We start from the raw sequence: 16,768 nt of genomic DNA on the forward strand, positions 1-16,768 counted from the left end.
TCGTGTCTGTCTCGCAACACACCCACCTCCTGGCAGAGGGGACCATACTCAGATGGGCTCCACAGCAGCTGTAAGGCTGCAGGAGCATTTGCAGGACAGTTTCCATTGCCACATGGCAACAGGGCTCCCGGGATCAGCAAGCCAAGCTCCCAGGAAAGGTTAAAGTGCAATTCTACTCTTAAAAAATGGCCTAGATCCCCTTGCACCTGGAAACCAAGAGGAGAGGTGGAGTCCGTACCTGCAGGGACCAGCCAGACTAGGCTCATGGTGGTTTTCACATCCCCTATAAAGACAGTGGGGCGAGGGGAATGTTGATGCATAAGTCAGGTAGGAGACCAGCTCCCTTTTGGTCACCAGTGCAGTGCTGCACAGCCTGGCTGGAAAGGAAGTAGCACAGAAAACACAGGTAGGCTTGTGACCACAGGGGGAGGCACATGGGGCTGTTGTTAGGTCATTTTCTAAGTAGAATGATACTTCCATCTGCACTCTGCTGCTCCAGGTAAGACCTAGCCCAGTCACAAGGCTGGAATCCAGCACTACATGTACCCACTATTGAAGCAGGGGCCCAAATTCAGGAGAGGGTAACTGTAAATCAGCCTGCAGCCAAGCACCTCTCTGGCAGCCAGGAGAGCTGACTCAGAAAGGAAACCTAACACCACACACAGAAGCTCCACTTCTCATGCAAGCACCCAAGAAACAATCAGTGCAGGCATCCCCAGTGAGCACGTTTTCCTCCATCTACAGGCTGAGCCAGCACAGTTCTGCAGAAAGACCAAGGGGAAAGCCCTCATCCCTGAGCTCACGACACTTCAGTGGTGGCCAAGCACTGAAGTCCCATCAGCTCTGACAATGCACTGGCAGCTGCTCCCTCATCCTGGGCATTCCCAGGCACTGGGGGTGCTTCCCTGCCAGCCACGCTTTGGTTTGCGGATCAAGAAAGGCAGCTTCCCATTGGAATCCACGACCTGGGTTTACTAAGAGCACTGCTGCAAAGGAGAGGCAGCCTGCAGACTCTTCTGGTCTCCTGGCAAGCTCACACTCTGCTGTGAAACCGCATCCTGTAGAGGCGGTCACGGATGTACTGCTCACTGTCCACAGCCACCTGGCTCAGCCAGATCACCTTGCTCTCAGAGACATCCTCCTTCAGCTTACGCTTCATCAGAGACACCAGCCCAGGCTCCTCGCCGGGCTGAGGACCCCTCAACAGCACATAGCAGGCGTGACGGCTCCGCTCGAACAGCGTGGCTGGAACAGAGCAGAAGGAACAGCCCAGCATAAGATGTCTGCCAGGAGCCCAGCACTGCACACCCAGCAGTCCTGGGGGCAGCAGCAGGTGTCCTCCTGCACCTCCTCACCAGAGGGGCAAAGGGGGAGAACTTACCATTGAAGGCAATTATCTGATCTGTGTTGTTGCGGAGCTCCAGCAGGACATTAGTGTAGGAAGGGTGGAAAAGATACAGCTTCTGTAGAGGAGCTGTTGAGATCTGTAACCAACAGGACATGCTCAGAACACAGACACATGTAATCCCAAATGCCAGGCTCAGCCATTACTTCATATTCAACAGAGTGCATCCTCTCATCTCTGCCTGTGCCTGGCCAGCCTGTCCCTTCTGATGCCACCAGCACTGGCGCTGGGATTTTGCTGACTGGCTGGTGCCTTACTCCCCAGCCCAACCTTCCTGAGAACAACAGGCCTGCCTGCTTGTGTGCAGGAGACAGATTTGCCCCAGGGCTGACAGACTCAGCAAGAAAAGCACAGAAAGTTCAGCTGGTGTGTAGGCATCATCCAGGACACAAACTGTCACTAACACTGTCAGGCACTGCTCCAGCAGGGCTGTGCCATTCAGCTGAGCAACACTCAGGGCCATCAGAGACTGCCCTGGAGCACAGAGAGGATATTCACGTGGCTGTGAGGCATCACCTCATGCAGTGCTGCTGCAGAGGCTCCAGGTCAAACAGCAGCAGACAGAGGTACAAAGTCAGCAGCATCTCAAATCAACGACAGCAGCACAGTGCCTTTGCTCACACAGCCAGTAAGTCCATTTTCTCTGCACAGCCAGGATGAGGATGATGAATGATATGCTGGTGCCACACTACCTGCTAGCAGGGACACTGCCATGGACTTTATGAAGAGCTAGTACAGACTAGGCCACTTGCCTGCTGCATGCAGACCAGACTAATCAGAGATGTGGATACCCCACGCCCTGCGCAGAATGAGGCAGTGTTAGTGGAACACACATAGATGAAAGTAAACACTGGGAAAAGGGGGTGGGCTCCAGAAAGATCTAACTCTCAGACCAGAAAACAGCAACCATTCAGCAGCACTACTCACTGTTTCATTTCCTGCTACTTGGTATTCACCCCAGATGAGGAAGGTGGACCGGTGATCAGCAGTAGAAAGCATGGCTGGCCTGGGGCTCTCTGCTCTAGAGTTCAGCTTCAGGTCCCATTGGACTGCTCCAGATCCACCCTCAACAATCATAACCTAGCAGGGAAGAAAGAACAAGAACTCATATCAAAGAGCTCTGCGAGCAGTGAGAAAGAGGTCAAGTCAGCTGTCTCCATCCCACACTGTCTAGAGGAGCAAGTATCTGACACACAGGAAGGCAAGGAAACACCTGGAGCTGAGCTTCTACTTGATCACAGAGCTCTGAGACCTGGGGTGGACCACATTAGAGTGAAGTCACAAGTCTTGCATGTTATTTCAAGGGGTTCAGAGCTCTGTCGTCGAAGTCACTTGCAGAGAATTAAAATGTCTGGGCTGCCTTCAGTAGCCTCTTAAAAGAGATCCTTTCCCAGCCAAAAGCCTTCTAAAATCAGCTGGAGGCAGCACATCATACCAGCTGCCCTCGACTCAGTGTCTGCTTGTGCTGAGACACAGAGAAAAAGGAAGTTAAAAGGAAGAGCTTTCAAACCTTTTTCCTGTTGGGCCCGATCTCACTCTCAAGGACAACAGCAAGAACATCAGGTTTGTAGTAACCAAGCAGTGGCTCACTAAGAGAGAGGAGGAGAACAGCAGATCACGACACAACCCAACAGCTTGTGCACACCCTGTTCTTTCAGAGCAGCTTCTGTCCTCCCAGAAAACCCATAATAAAAGACTCAACTGCAACGTCACAGGCTTTTAAATTCCAAATAATAAAAAATTAGCATCTGCCAGGATCACTGCTGCTGGAAACCTGGGAATGCCACACAGAATCCACGTAGGTAATATTACCTCATGACATGGGACACATTGAGGGTCCACAATGCCTGAAGGTTCTGTGCACTGATGAGTGTAGCCATCTCTGAGCTCACCACCAGGATGTTCTCCCGCGATCTGCCAGGAATTTTTGCCAGGTAACGAATGTCTCCAGCACTGAAAAAGGACAGAAAATTGATTATGCTTTCTAGGTTGGGAATGTTGGCTCTTGGTGGTCTTTTTTTGGGGGGGTGGGGGGAGGTATTCCTTTTAAGTTTTCTTTCCCCTGCACAGTAAGAGTCAGAGACTCATCCTAACAGGCAGGTAAGACAAGTAGGGCTGGGAGCTGAAGCACCAACTACTGCAGTTGCCATGCACTGGATTAGTGGTCTGAGGTACAACACATGCTCCACTGGCATCAAACACAAAATCCCAACCTGCCTCCCCCTCCTCCTTCACTGTGAAATCCTGACAAAGCCACCAACACCAGCCCCCTCCCCAAGGTATGGGCAGCCAGGATGGAACAAAGGCAGGAACACCAGTACCCTCCAACCCACCAGCAACCAAGACCCAATAGCAAACCTGAGAGTGGGCAGGCGGTGCGTGGTGTGGTCGATGTTCTTCTCCCACTGAGGATCTTGCTCAAGGCCAGGAAGCTTAATTTCCATCCCAGTTGCTGCACTGTAGAGATCTTTCAGGGAATATGCATAGAGAGAGTTGGCTGTGCAAAGAAAGAAAAGCAAAAGTGAGGGAGGAAAGTTATCCTGTGCTTGCTCTGAATGCTACCAATTTCCAGATCGTGTCTGAAGTGGATCTGGCAGTTGAACAATGAAGTGCATTTTCAGGGCTTACATCATAGAGCTGCAGCAGTATTTTCAGACTGAAGCCTGCTTTTGAACACTTTTAGCATCTCACAACACAAGAGGACCACAAGAATTGCTCTGTAAACGACTGCCTAAAACCTACACTCTGAACATGTTTCAAATGAAATTAGTACAGTATTAACAAACTTCAGTTTCAGCTCAAGTCCCTCCTCCTCTTGACCTCAAATACCTCCTTCACTACATGAAAGATGACATAGATTCAAGAATGTAAAACACTATTTCCAGCAACTCTTCAGTAATTAATACTTGACAGTTATAATCATTCTTTCAGTCTGAAGTCCTACACAGGACTGTACCTGCATAGAAAAGGAAGTAGTGGGAGGAGCCAGGGCTCAGCATGACATAACGAGCTTCCCCATCCACATTCAGGCTTCCTGTGGAGCCGATCTGTTTGCCACTTTTTCCTGAATGGATGAAGGTCTTAATCTACACAGAGATGGGATTTAAAAGAAAAGAAAACACCAAGGGTTAAAGTTGCATCACTCCAAACAGAGCGTTCTCACACTGTGTCCTCTCTCAGTGCCTGGAGGAAGTGCTGTGCAGACCAGCCAGCACAGCTGTTTCTGTCCTTGCAGGCCTGCCAAAAGTAGGGGGACCCAAGTTCTAGTGGCAGAGTAGCTCTGCTACTATTTTTAGTGCCCTAATATCATCCTCCCAGAGCTGTTGCAAGTTCACAGAGACTAAAAATAACAACAATAACAACAACAAGCTGCCAGGTTTCTTCATATTCTCTTAGTGCAGGTAAGAGCAATAGAATCCACACAAGCCTTCACCCAAGAGAAAAAAAAAAAAACCCTAGTCACAATGAAATTCAAATGAGTGGGCACAAGGAGTGATCTGGGGAAAGAAGAGCACACTAGGATTGAGAAACAGCATCTTGTAGGGGTGCTGAGTCAGGCAGGAGCAGAGCTTCCCTCCTCCTGGAGCAGGACAGACAGGAAAAGAAAATCTGCTCCTCTTCAGGTGAGTTTGGGGAGCCTACTAAGTGAATAAGGGATAGAGTCTGCTGGAGAGAATGTCACAGGTGGCTGGGGAGGAGAGCAGCACATCCACCAGCTGTTCCCAGCCTCTCATGTGGGAGGAGACACGTACCAGCACTTGCTGAACAGCTTCACCTTTACTGGAAAGCACTGGTGCAGCAGCTGCCCCAGGACAGAAGCAGCCAATGGTACTCATACAGCCAGGGAGAATACACAGTACCTCACTTAGCACACTGCTTCATACCTCTGTGATGTGCTGCAGGCAATGCATCCTGAAGAAACACCTTATTGTCCAGGATGTGTTTGTGCTGGAGCTTGCAGCAGGAAGGGGTCAGTGAGACCGTTAGCAGAAACTGCCATCTAAAGCTCCTACTAGCCAAGCACCCCACGCACTGCTCAATGCTCTGCCATTTCAGGAATAAGCAGCACTACACTGTGCTCACCTTCTGCCCTTGGCACCAACAAAGTTACTGTTCTTAAGAACTGAATCTCTCTTCTGAAGTGAAGGAACTGCCTTTCCCAGCTGCAGAGCTGGGCTCAAGCTCCCCCCAGTTTGTGCCATTTCTCAATGCACAGTGTACTTCCACAGAAGTTGAGAGAGTGCATGCCAAGTCCCAGGAGAGGGAGGGAAGAATTCATACCAAAACAGCCAGAGAGGTTAAACACAAAACAAATCATACAGCAGTTTTGCAGAACAGAGACTACTTTCAAACATGTCTTAGCTGCCTAAGATTAGAAAAATAGAGTTCTTGAGATAACTGGGAGAGGAAAAGCAGCGAGAAAAGAAAACAAGAGAAATGTAGGAGTTGGAGAGGATAGAATTTCTGATGACTCTGGCAACAACAATGCCTCAGACAGCAAAACTCAATCTGCTTGTAGTGCTCTGGTGCAGGGACACGAGGCCCCCACTCCTCCCACGAGCTGTGCAGGAAATAACCACTTCTGCTGGTTCAGACAGGACAGACTGCACACGCAGGCAATGCACACCACTCAGTCATGGATGTGGACACACTGTGAGGAAAACACTTTCTGCTACATCACTCTTCTCCTCTAAGAAGTGGGAAAAGCAATAGTGGAAAAGGGAAATGGTAAATAAAAGCAATGACACAAAATGAACCCAAGTCAGAACTAACCAGCACAGGGACACCAAGAAGAGAACTGAGCAAAGCACAGATGTGGAAGGCATCAGGAAGATCAGTGGTTGTGCAGAGGCACTGGCTGTCAGACATGCTTTGATCCAGCAGCCAAACCTGTCAGGGGATGTTCACTTCCACTTCTCTGAGCACGGTCCTAGAAAACTGCAAGCTCATCTTGCCCAGCTGCTCTCCATACACAGCCTGGGAATGTGCAGTGAGGAATGCAGACTGAAAAGGGAGACTGGCTCCTGCCTGGTTTTCTTTTTTAAGCCATAAAACACACTGACTTGGGAGTACATTTCTGCAGGGTGGGAATGGACCTTCCCCAAACACAGACATCAGAGGCCTCTGGGCACTTCCTCTGCAGGCTGCAGGGCTGAAACAAACAGCACAGCTGCCATGCCCTGTGGTCTGGTCACAGGGCTCATTGCAGCTTCACAATGACATACCTTATCTCCTGTAGCAATAAAGATGATCAAGTCCTGAGCTCCATCACCATCCACATCTGGAATCACTGACAAGGGAGTCAGCACAGTATAATTAGCTCCAAAGTCATCGGACTGTCTCCACTGAACTTCCCCTGGAAGAGTTATTGGGAAATGTTCACTATAAAGCACTTTAGGTTGAAAGGCTTTAAAACACTCTTGTTCCTCAAAGCACTTTGCAGCAGTCACTCACAGTCAACCCATCAGCCCGGTGAGGCAGCCACAATTACGCTCATCACGGGGTATTTCTGCATTTCAAATGAGACCCAGAATCCACAATTCCTGCCCTTACTGGAAAGCAATTCCAGCTCCCTGCATAACGGCTCGAGTCCGCCAGCCAGGCACAAAGAGCAGCTTGCTTTCAGTGCCCCAGGTTAATACATTTCCCTTTGTGTTCAACACACGGAAAATCCTTTCCAGCAATCTAAAAAAACTTGATTCTGTGTAGTTAAATTTGTGCAGGCATTCTGAGACCATAAAGAAGCTGAACTCTGATCACAGTATTTACAGCTACTCCCAACAGCACAGTTTTTATTGCAACCTGACTCCTGAAGATGCTCCTGGAGCAGTCTCAACTCAGCTTGCACCCCTCCTCTGTCCCTGCTTGGAAGAGCACAGCACTTCACACGATTCTGTCCATCAGCCACTTGTCAATGCAGGTAGCAGAGCACTGGCTTCAGTCAGAAGCTCTCTGCCCAGGGCTGCTGGCGACTCTCCAGACACTGACATGGGGAATCTGCAGCAGTAATTGCTGAGAGGAGACTGCTGTGCTTTTGTGCTTTTCCTTTTTTTCTTTTTAAGGAAGACGTAGGTTCCTAACTAGGTGCTCTGAAGGGAAATCCTTAACCAGCCCCTGTGAACAGCATCCCACACGGCCATCCTCAGTTCAGGAATGCAAACTAATCACGTTCTTTGTCTTGAAGGAAATTGCACTGAGGGCCAAGGAATGACTGCCCCACGCTGCCTGCAGCTGCAGTCATTTAAGGCAGGCTGCACTGCCACTGAGATTCTTCCACAGCTTTTACTGAAATACTGAAAAAAAATAAACAACATGCAAGTTTTAAATAACAACATCCTGGCTCCAGTATAGTCCAAAGCTCCCTCAGCAGATCAGGCTGCTGAAATTTGTATTTTGATGTATAACTCCCTATTCTTTGCTGGATAGACAGCGAAAAGAGTTGTAAAGCAAGGTGTGTTATTCCCTTGAAAAAATCTGATTTAGCAACTCATACAAATAACTGAGACAGCTTCAACACAAAGGACTTATGGAGCTTACACTGTCTAACACAACCCCCAGGGAGCACGAACTGTGAATCCAACCTCACCCTGCTCTGTTAATGAGATCTGACTGTTCTGTCAGGCAGGCAGAGCACTACAACAATCCTTCAGAGTCCAGGATAGCAGCAAAAGCACAGCAACATAAGCCAGTGAGACAAGTGCCCAGACAGTAAATCCAGCCTGAATTAAGGGTTTTGTTTTGGTCTGGAAGGAATAAGGAAATCAGGACTTCAAAACTTCTGTGGCTGAGTTCAGTTCTCACTCCAAGGAACTGCAAAGGAAAGGAGCAGGACTGCTTGCTTCGTTCTGGACGAACGCACGTCCCAACACTGTGCTTTCCCAGTGTGCAGCGGCCTGCAGCTTGTACGCTTCCTGAGACGAAGGCAGGTCTCTGGTACTGAGCACTGCTGGACCCCTTGGCCACGTCCTTGCCCACCTGTTTACTGAACACCTCTGATTTCCAGCCCTCTGCACACAGCAGATGTGCAGAAAGATAAAAGAACCATGGAGCAACGAAGAACTGCGATGGGAAACAACCATTCTTAGTTGGTCTACTTATCACTCATAACTTCACAGACTTATGTCTCCTTGTCACTCATTCTTCAGGCTGAAGAATCCTGATTTATTTCATGATTTCTTGCACTGAAGAAATCCCTGCATCCCTTTGTGAAGACCAGACCCACTCCCAGGGCTCACACACAGGCTGCTGGAGGATCTGGTTGAAGGCAGAAGGTGTCACCATACACCCAGCCCTGGTCTTTCTCTGGGTGCTGCTTCCAGCCACGACAGTGGCAAAACACCCAACTACAAAGACTTTGGTTTGATATGAAGCAGCTAATCTTAAACTCTTGTGTTCCAGATTGCATGTTTTATCATCACCCACAGGAATGTTGTGTCCCACACAAACAGAAGAATACCTATGCTTTCCTTCTTGTTTGCTCACGTCACTTATTCTGGCAAGAAAGCAACATCTAATACAACTTGAATTGACAGAAAGGCCCTAACTTTATCAAACCCACATCAGACACACTGAGATAACGTGTCTGCCTCTCCTTCAACCTTCCCACAGGCAGAAACTGCAGAGGTCCCTGGAATCTCACCAATCCGTCACAGTGATGAATCATTAACAGCCAAAGACTGATGTGGCTACTGGTTTTTAGTACAACGTGTTGAAAAGTCAAACTTCACCTGAAACACACTTAACCTGATATTTTATTCCACCCTGTCCTCCTAACCCATAGCAAAAGCCAACTGTGCTAAGAAGCTGCTTCTGACCTACCTAAAGCCACAGCAAAAAGTTACCACATATGTCAACTGTTGAAGGATTCATTTTTCTATCCATTTTTTGTGCCTTGCTTTTCATTTCTCTACAGAATGTTTTCCTACCAGGGTGCTCCTGACTTGTGGCTTAGCCCTGCTGCTTCTCTATGTACATGTGCTATTTCTTTATGGCTCACTTCAGTTGCAAGGCTCTGGCTCAGCAGCCACCTTTCTACGCTTTGACCTAAAAGCAACTACTTCATTAATGTCTATAAATAACCTGTACTAAAGCCTGTTGATGAGGAAAATGGTGCTAATTATCTCAGTTATTGCAGAAGCTTTCCAGCTGACTGCATGTGCCTGTGCTGTTTCAGCTACTCTGGAAATTAAAAGCTTCAATAGCTTTTCCTCAGATCTCTTAGAGCTTTATTTCTTGCAATTTCCCTCTCCCAGTATTTAGAAAACTGGGAGAAAAGGGTGCAGAATCAGATACAGAGGACAGGATCCTAGGCATGCTAACAACTGAGAACATACACTGTTTATAGCCTTTGAATTAGTGATCCCCCCAAAATGGAAATGTATCTCAGTCCTCCTCAGGGAGTAAGGCTTAAGGCACAGCAGACTTGTTCCTACAGAAGCACAGGTACGCTTTATCCTCCCCCCCACTTCAGGCAAGATGATGAAGAGTCTCCTCATCTGGAGGTGCAGAAATGGAGAAGGCTTCCCAGAGAAATGAGGCAAAATCCCTGGCTCCAGACCAACAAGTACTTCTCCTACACAGTCTCCCTGATGACTCTTGGATCTCCCACACTTCTTGCCACTGCAGGTACTCCTAGCACTTGTCCACAAAGACTGAGACACACTGCTGGTTTGTGTCCAGCCCACAAGAGCATCAGGTAACATTCACAACTGCTGGCTGCCTCTCCTGTTCTTAAAGTTGCTGAAAAGTTGTTCTCATAATATGGCAGCTGGCACAAAACACCACAACAGGGTCCAGTCCTTGCAACAGACACACCAACAGAACAGGCAGCTCTCAAAGGCCCAGCCAATGGCTCTGGTAAGGTTTTCAAGACGATAAATACTCCTTGTACATCATCCACATCACCTTGTGATGTCACATCAGTGTTCCCAAGGTCTGACAGCCACCAGGCGAGGAATGAAAGTAGTGCTGTTCCCTGTTTTTCCACCTGCCACCCACCTGTCTGCTGGTCAACTGCAGTCAGCGACACAGGCTGCCCCACAACCAGACAGCCGGGGGCCCCCCCAAGCTGCTTGATGCCACACTGCATCCATCCCACCTCGGTGGCAGCAGGTCTCTCCCACAGCACTCTGCCGTTCGTTCCGGACACGGCAGTGATGAAGGCACATGGAGAAGGCAGACCTGTGGGGAAGATGCATCAGAGGGAGTGTGTCCCCAGCCCACACCTGCTACACTGCACCACCCGGGTGCTGTGCCTTGCCCCACGCCTCTCCCCTCCCTGTTTTCTCTCCCACAACCACTGTCTTTCCCCTTATCTTCATTTCTCCTCTGGCAGAAGCACACAGCGCTTCAAACTTAACAGCACAGAGGAGAATGGACACTGGGCACTGCTCCAGCACTGACAGCCACCTCAGGACACCTGCCTCAGCACCCCGCATTATTCATAACTAAAAAGAGGAGCAGCCCTTACTACGAGGCCTTCTGTTTCAGAACCAGCTACCTTCATCCAAACAGGAGTTGTTGAAGCTGCTGCTGCCATTGGTGGCTTTGAAAATGAAGACGACATCTTGCACTTTGTCCTCATTCACATCTTCTATAGCAAGAAACTGGTAAGCCACTGTAAAAGAGACCAGAAGGCAGGCACTGGTGAGGACTGCCTCAGCCAACAGCACAGCTGGCTGCAGCAAAGGACACATTCCCAGAGACCTACTCACTGCCTCCATCTCTGACTGCGTGACATCAGGACAAATTGGCTTTTGTATTAACAGAAAAAAAAAAAAGGGCATCTACATGAGTACTAAGCACTGGAAGTTAGTGCCAAAGGATTATTTGTTTTCATTTGTCATCCCCTGGAGGGTTTGTCTCTTTTTATAGCTGAGCATCCAGAATTTGAGCTATGTTTAACAAGGAACAACTCTAGCCATGGGGTGGGGTTGCTATTCCCGAAATATGGGGAGAAAAAAAACAAAAACAGTCCCAAATATATAATCTTCCTCACTTTCAGCTAAAAGCAGCCATATATAGATCAAAGAAGCAGAACTTTGGAATTAGGCATTAAAGCATAAAGTTCAGTCCCTGCTGGGGAGCACTATCTCTGCAGTTACAGCTTAACCAGCACACAATCACTACACAGGAGATGAAAGGAAAGCACTGACAGAAGTGGATGCTGAGTCACCAAGGAGCAGTTCCCAGGTTAAAGAGCTGATTAAAGCAACTATAACTTTGTGCAGCTAATAAAATAACAAGATGCAACTGCTCTTCTCCCTTTCCTGTTAGCCACAGAGAAAAGGCTGGAACGTCACACTGAGAGAGAAAGGATGCCTAATAGTGCCCAAACCTAAGCTCAAACTTCAAAGGAGCACTTCACAGAACAAACTGCAGCACAGATTTACTCCTATGCACTCTTCCTCATTTTTTTTTTCCAAGTAAGACGGGTCTGCAAGCTCATTAGTGCTCCAGAGCAGCATTTAATTTCTCTATTAGATCCTGTAAACACCTCCTGGAAGGCCACTCCAATTATGACGGGCCATTGCTTATCCAGGTCAGGTATTCACAGCCCTCACACCCAAGAGCAGCACCCCTGCAGGCCCAGCTCGGGTCGAGCTTAGGTGGAGTTCTGCAATACAAATTCATAACACGTAAGGGATGGGACACAAGGTAGCTATTCATTCTGCTACAGCAAACTCACCTGCATTGTCATAGTTTCGGAGCCATGTTCTCTCTGAAACAGGCCTCTCTGGGCAAGGAATGATAAATGAGAAAGCAAACACAATCATCAGACATAAAAATAATGAGATGAAGAAGGCAGCAGTGCGCCAGCGGGACAGCCGGGACAGCTGTGAAACCTGCTTGATAATAATTCTCCTCTCAACAGAGTTCTCGTGGTTCTCTTGAGCTTTCACATCCTCTGTCTTCAGAGGGTGGATCTCAGCTTCCGAGTCTTTGTTATCCATCACAGCTCACTCATAGGTATTCAGACACCCTTCTCCTCCTTCACCTGCAACAATGGGAAGAAGAGTTAAAACAGATTTTGGAACGTAGCAAGAAATGACCGAGTATTCTGTCACTAACTGATATTCGGTCTGGAGACATCCCACAGGAGTTGGCAGGTCATGGTGGCAAATGGGAAATGGCAAACACAAGTCTGGGGAGGGCAAGCAGAGGAAGAACTCCTTGCCCTTGTGATAGTGCATACACTGCCATCAGTGACTTCGAAGTGGCAAACTGTTCAGCTCTGCCAGCTCAGTAGTCACAGCAACAAAGGGGTTCTGTGCTTTTTATCTTCCAAAAGGGAAAAGAGGGAAAGCCCTTCACTGATTACAGAAGCCTGCAGCATTACCCACGACAATAACAAACAACTTTATATATAGTTTTCAGGCCTCTCTCAGACAGTGCTTCTGTAAAAAAAAATAAGAAAAAAAAAGCAGAAGAAAGAAAGAACAACACATTCCAGCAGCCCTGGAAAAAGCTGCATGACCACAGCATAAGAAGTTCTATCCGAGCAAATAAACATGACAACCGAGCCAATTTTCCATGACTGCACCTCGACAGCCACATGCTCAGACTGTCACCTGAAAAACTCACTTCCCCAGCAGAGAAGAACCTCAGGTCAGCACTGCTGTGAGCACAGAGCCCTCCAGCCCCAACAACGAGGGGTCTCGTCACTGTAGGGCCGCGGCAGTGCAGCACCCAGCTCAGCTGCAGAGATCCCAGAAGGAAACACAGCAGCAAGGAGCGACTCCAGGAAGACTCCTCACCTCACCAGGGCAGCTCACATAGAGAGCCACACAGGCATCCAGGGGTAGGACGGAGAGCCCAGGGCAATGGAGCATGGGGAAGGAGCAAAGGAGTGGGGAAAACGGCTGAGCACAGCAGGAAAGGGGACGGTGGTCAGACCCCCATCCAACAGCGTGCACAGGGCTGGCAGGGCTGTAGCTATGAAGCACTTCTAGCTAAGCACACTGGCATTTATTCTGCGACAGCACATCAAGTACAAGATCTTGCTCCAGGCAATTGAATCCAGGCTGCACAACAGCATGCAAATTCAATTAAATCAATAATGTAGAAGCTGTATCCTCCTCCAGAGCCCTCACTCCAAGACCTCATCCGCCCCTTCCCAGCACCTGAGGTGACTCCTTGAGGCCATCAGTTCCCAACCTGCTGCAGCACACAGTGGGCACCCAGCAGTGGTGGGACGAGTGGGAAAGGAGAGAAAGAGCTGCAGGTTCAGCCGTGGCAGCAGTGAGCAGAGTGCTGCTTTGCTGGCACCGCAGGGAGCCAGACCGCGAGTGGGGTCAAGGTACGAGGCCACAGCCACGGGCTGAGCAAATGATTTACTGGAGCGGAGTAACAGCAGCTTCTGCCATCGTGGTGTGGGGGAAGAGGGCAGGAGTTGGAGAGGTGAGTTCCCCATGCTGAGCTGGGAGCAGCAGCCCTCTCGCCACTGCCAGCCCCTGTGAACAACACCCATGGGGCTGGAAGGCAGGAAACTTGTAGGGCAGAGCAGAGAGCTTCTAGCACCCGTGACTCTTCCTGCCAACAGCGTGCAATGAAACTGGGCTTCTTCTCTGCCAGTCCCAAACAGGCACCATCTTAACCCTGCACCAAAGGCACGCTTCTGCGAGGCGTTACAAACCACACCACTGTCATCCACACTGGGATAAGAACAAGAAAAAAAGTAGTAATTATACTGCCAGCCCAGCGACCCTAGGAGCTGCTGATTACAAAGAGCTCTCCGTGCCTTTAAAGCAGCTCCTTTCTCTCTTCTTTTAGGATCTGAACACTGCCCTTCGCTCCCTGCCAGAGCATATGGAGGGACAGAACAATGACACAAGGGTTCAAACAATGCAGGAAATCCCATTGCCCGCAGTGCCGAAGTACATGCTGGCAGCACATGAAACAGTCTGATCTCTGAACAACAAAGCAGTCTGGTAATCAGTTTAATTGAAGACAAGCAGAAAACGATAGTGTGTGTGTTCCAGATGACTTTTCTGTCCTCCAGAAGCCAACATTTTGTCTCTCATTGGTAGAGGGCACAGAATACTTCTCTGGGGGTTTGAATGCCCCCCGACACCTTGCAACAAAACACACAGCAACAGGATCAGTGCTGCTGCAGCATTAACACTGCTGCACGTGCTGGGTCTGGTGGGCAGCACTGGCTTGCTCAGGAGGCTTCACCTGAGACACTGCATGAAAAGGACCTCCTAGGAAAGGAAATAATCACAAATAATCACAAGCTGCACCAGCAAGGCACTCTCTGAGCTCTGAAGGCTGCTTGCTCCTGCAGCACAGCACGGGGCAGCTGTCCCAGCTCCAAGCAGAGGAAGCAAACCCCTTTCCTGTCCCACAGAACGATGCCCCTTCCAGGACAACCACGGTTCCCCAGTGCAACTCACCTTCACGGGGCACTGACTCTCCTCTTCTACAGCACAGCTTTGCAGATTCGATCTGCTTTAAACCAGGGCAACTTGTGCAGCAAGCTGCTCGTGCCAAGCTGCAGCTAAACCAAAGGGACAAACTATCATAACCAGTCAGGCAGCACACAGAAACACACAAGGTCAGATAGACAGCAACCGGAGACAGGAGCCATATAAGTGCATCAGTACAATGGAAGGTTTAACTCATTTTCCACCCATAAAATGCCCAAACACATTGATAATTACAGTAATCTCACAAGATGTCACTTCTTCCTGGAAATTTTCTAGCAATATATCATACCTAGGTTTGACGTTCAACATGTTTACATCTTTCCCAGAGTGATGGAGGTCAGATAACGACCGGTCCTTTTAGAAACACAAATACAGCATTTAGTTGTAGGGGTTGTCTGTTTCAAACACCTCACAAGTTTGTGTCAGTCGAAATAGCTGAAACCCCACCCTGTAATCCCTGATGACAAAACAGCACCCGAACGCTGCCCTGCATAAGCTGCAACACCCCCACTGTGGCTGCCTCCTCCAAGCTGACTGCGGCGTGAAGCAGCACTGCAGTGAGCTCGCTGGGCAGTCACCTGCTGCTACACTGAGACATAATGTCAACGCATCACTCTTGGGGTCCCTTTTGTGCAGCCCTACTTACATTAGCAACCAGCCAAAGGGAAATAACACTTAAGATTTTCCCCAACTGAGACTTTTCCTCACTGAATACACTCAGACTGCACTCTGAAGCTTATAGTCCTGCAGGGTCACCTGTAACCCATAACTCTTCCTTGACAAAGCCACAGCCCCAGCATGTGCAGAGCTGCCACAAACTGACCATTCCCTTCTGGCTCTGGGGCACCTCCTGGGATCCTTATGGCCTTCGTAAGGATGTGATTTGCAACACAGAGTTGAAAGGGACCTCTGAAGTCCATCTAGTCCAGCTCCCCCGCAACGAACAGGGACAGCACAGATAAATCAGGCTGCCCAGGACCTGATCCAGCCTAACCCTGAAAGCCTTCAGGGACAGAGAATAAACCTCATCACTAGGCTACCTGTTCTCACGCATCACCACCTCACTGTAGAAGATTTTTTCCTTATATCCAACATAAATCTCCCCTCTTTGACAAAAAGCAGCACTAGCGCTGCAAAGCTACATGGAACCGATTGCAAATTACGTCAGTGATAATAACCAAGCAACAGAAACACAAGCAGTTTATCAGCACCTTGGGATCAAGGTCACCCACTCTCACACTGATCCCTTGTGAGCCATGCGAGCCTGTGGTGTCAGCCCCAACCCCACTGCAGCCACAAGCTTTCCAGCCTGCGTCAAAGCCTCAGAAACGTCCCCAAGCTGCCAGAGATTTCTCAGATTAGGGGAGATCGCCAGGCATGGAAGCTGTTCAGAACACTCTGTGGTCATTTCACAAACGTTTATTAAAAAGAAGGCACAGTTTTTAAGTCGAGAGCTCACTCTGCTGATCCCTGCTTAACACGCAGGTCAGATTCCTTGCTGCCCACTGGCTCTCTGGTGCCACTGATAAGCAAGGCACGTGGTGGCATGAAGTAATGGCCTTTTTCCACCTGCTGCTGTCATTATCAGCTATCTTCAGGACAGACCCGATTTTCCCCCCAGAACTGAATCGATTTTTCTTGCCCCGTGTCTTACAGCACATGCAGGTAAGCCCATGGCTCCTGGGCCATCCCAGCCACACACCTGGCTCCCAGTCCTGTGGATGCACACAGCCTGCAGCCCAGGACCAGGGCTGGGCACTGCACTGCCCTCTGCTTGGGGCCTGGGACTCTCAACACAGTTTTCATTTTTCCAAAATAAGGAAAAAACGGCAGGAAATAAAGAGTCCAGCTGCACACACTGAAATATGTTCTCTTCTACAAGAAACGCTCTACTTCATGCCTGCAGCCCGAGCCCATGACCTGCCCAGGAAAGGAG

At 49.1% G+C, this 16,768-nt stretch overlaps 1 protein-coding gene across 2 annotated transcripts; it reads right to left on the bottom strand.

Annotated features, from left to right (window-relative positions):
* Nucleotides 1–373: 373 nt before the first annotated feature.
* Nucleotides 374–14,911, bottom strand: FAM234A (family with sequence similarity 234 member A). Of its 2 annotated transcripts, none has more exons than XM_065732401.1 (12): nt 14,800–14,911; nt 12,093–12,401; nt 10,905–11,021; nt 10,403–10,585; nt 6,631–6,761; nt 4,362–4,491; nt 3,764–3,902; nt 3,218–3,358; nt 2,916–2,994; nt 2,333–2,485; nt 1,382–1,484; nt 374–1,245 (listed from the first exon to the last, which is right to left on the bottom strand). In XM_065732401.1, exons 2-12 carry the CDS (start codon nt 12,355–12,357, stop codon nt 1,034–1,036), a joined length of 1,653 nt encoding a protein of 550 aa, XP_065588473.1. In that variant the 5' UTR covers nt 12,358–12,401; nt 14,800–14,911; the 3' UTR covers nt 374–1,033. The 2 variants fall into 2 exon arrangements, with proteins under 2 accessions (XP_065588473.1, XP_065588471.1); XM_065732399.1 differs by lacking the exon at nt 14,800–14,911 and adding an exon at nt 13,528–13,633.
* Between the last annotated feature and the right edge of the window lie 1,857 nt (nt 14,912–16,768).

The sequence above is a fragment of the Cyrtonyx montezumae genome, unplaced genomic scaffold (genome assembly GCF_038088225.1).
Source record: "Cyrtonyx montezumae isolate F1298 unplaced genomic scaffold, pur_monq_1.0 scaffold_16, whole genome shotgun sequence".
In the NCBI taxonomy this organism is placed as follows: domain Eukaryota; kingdom Metazoa; phylum Chordata; class Aves; order Galliformes; family Odontophoridae; genus Cyrtonyx; species Cyrtonyx montezumae.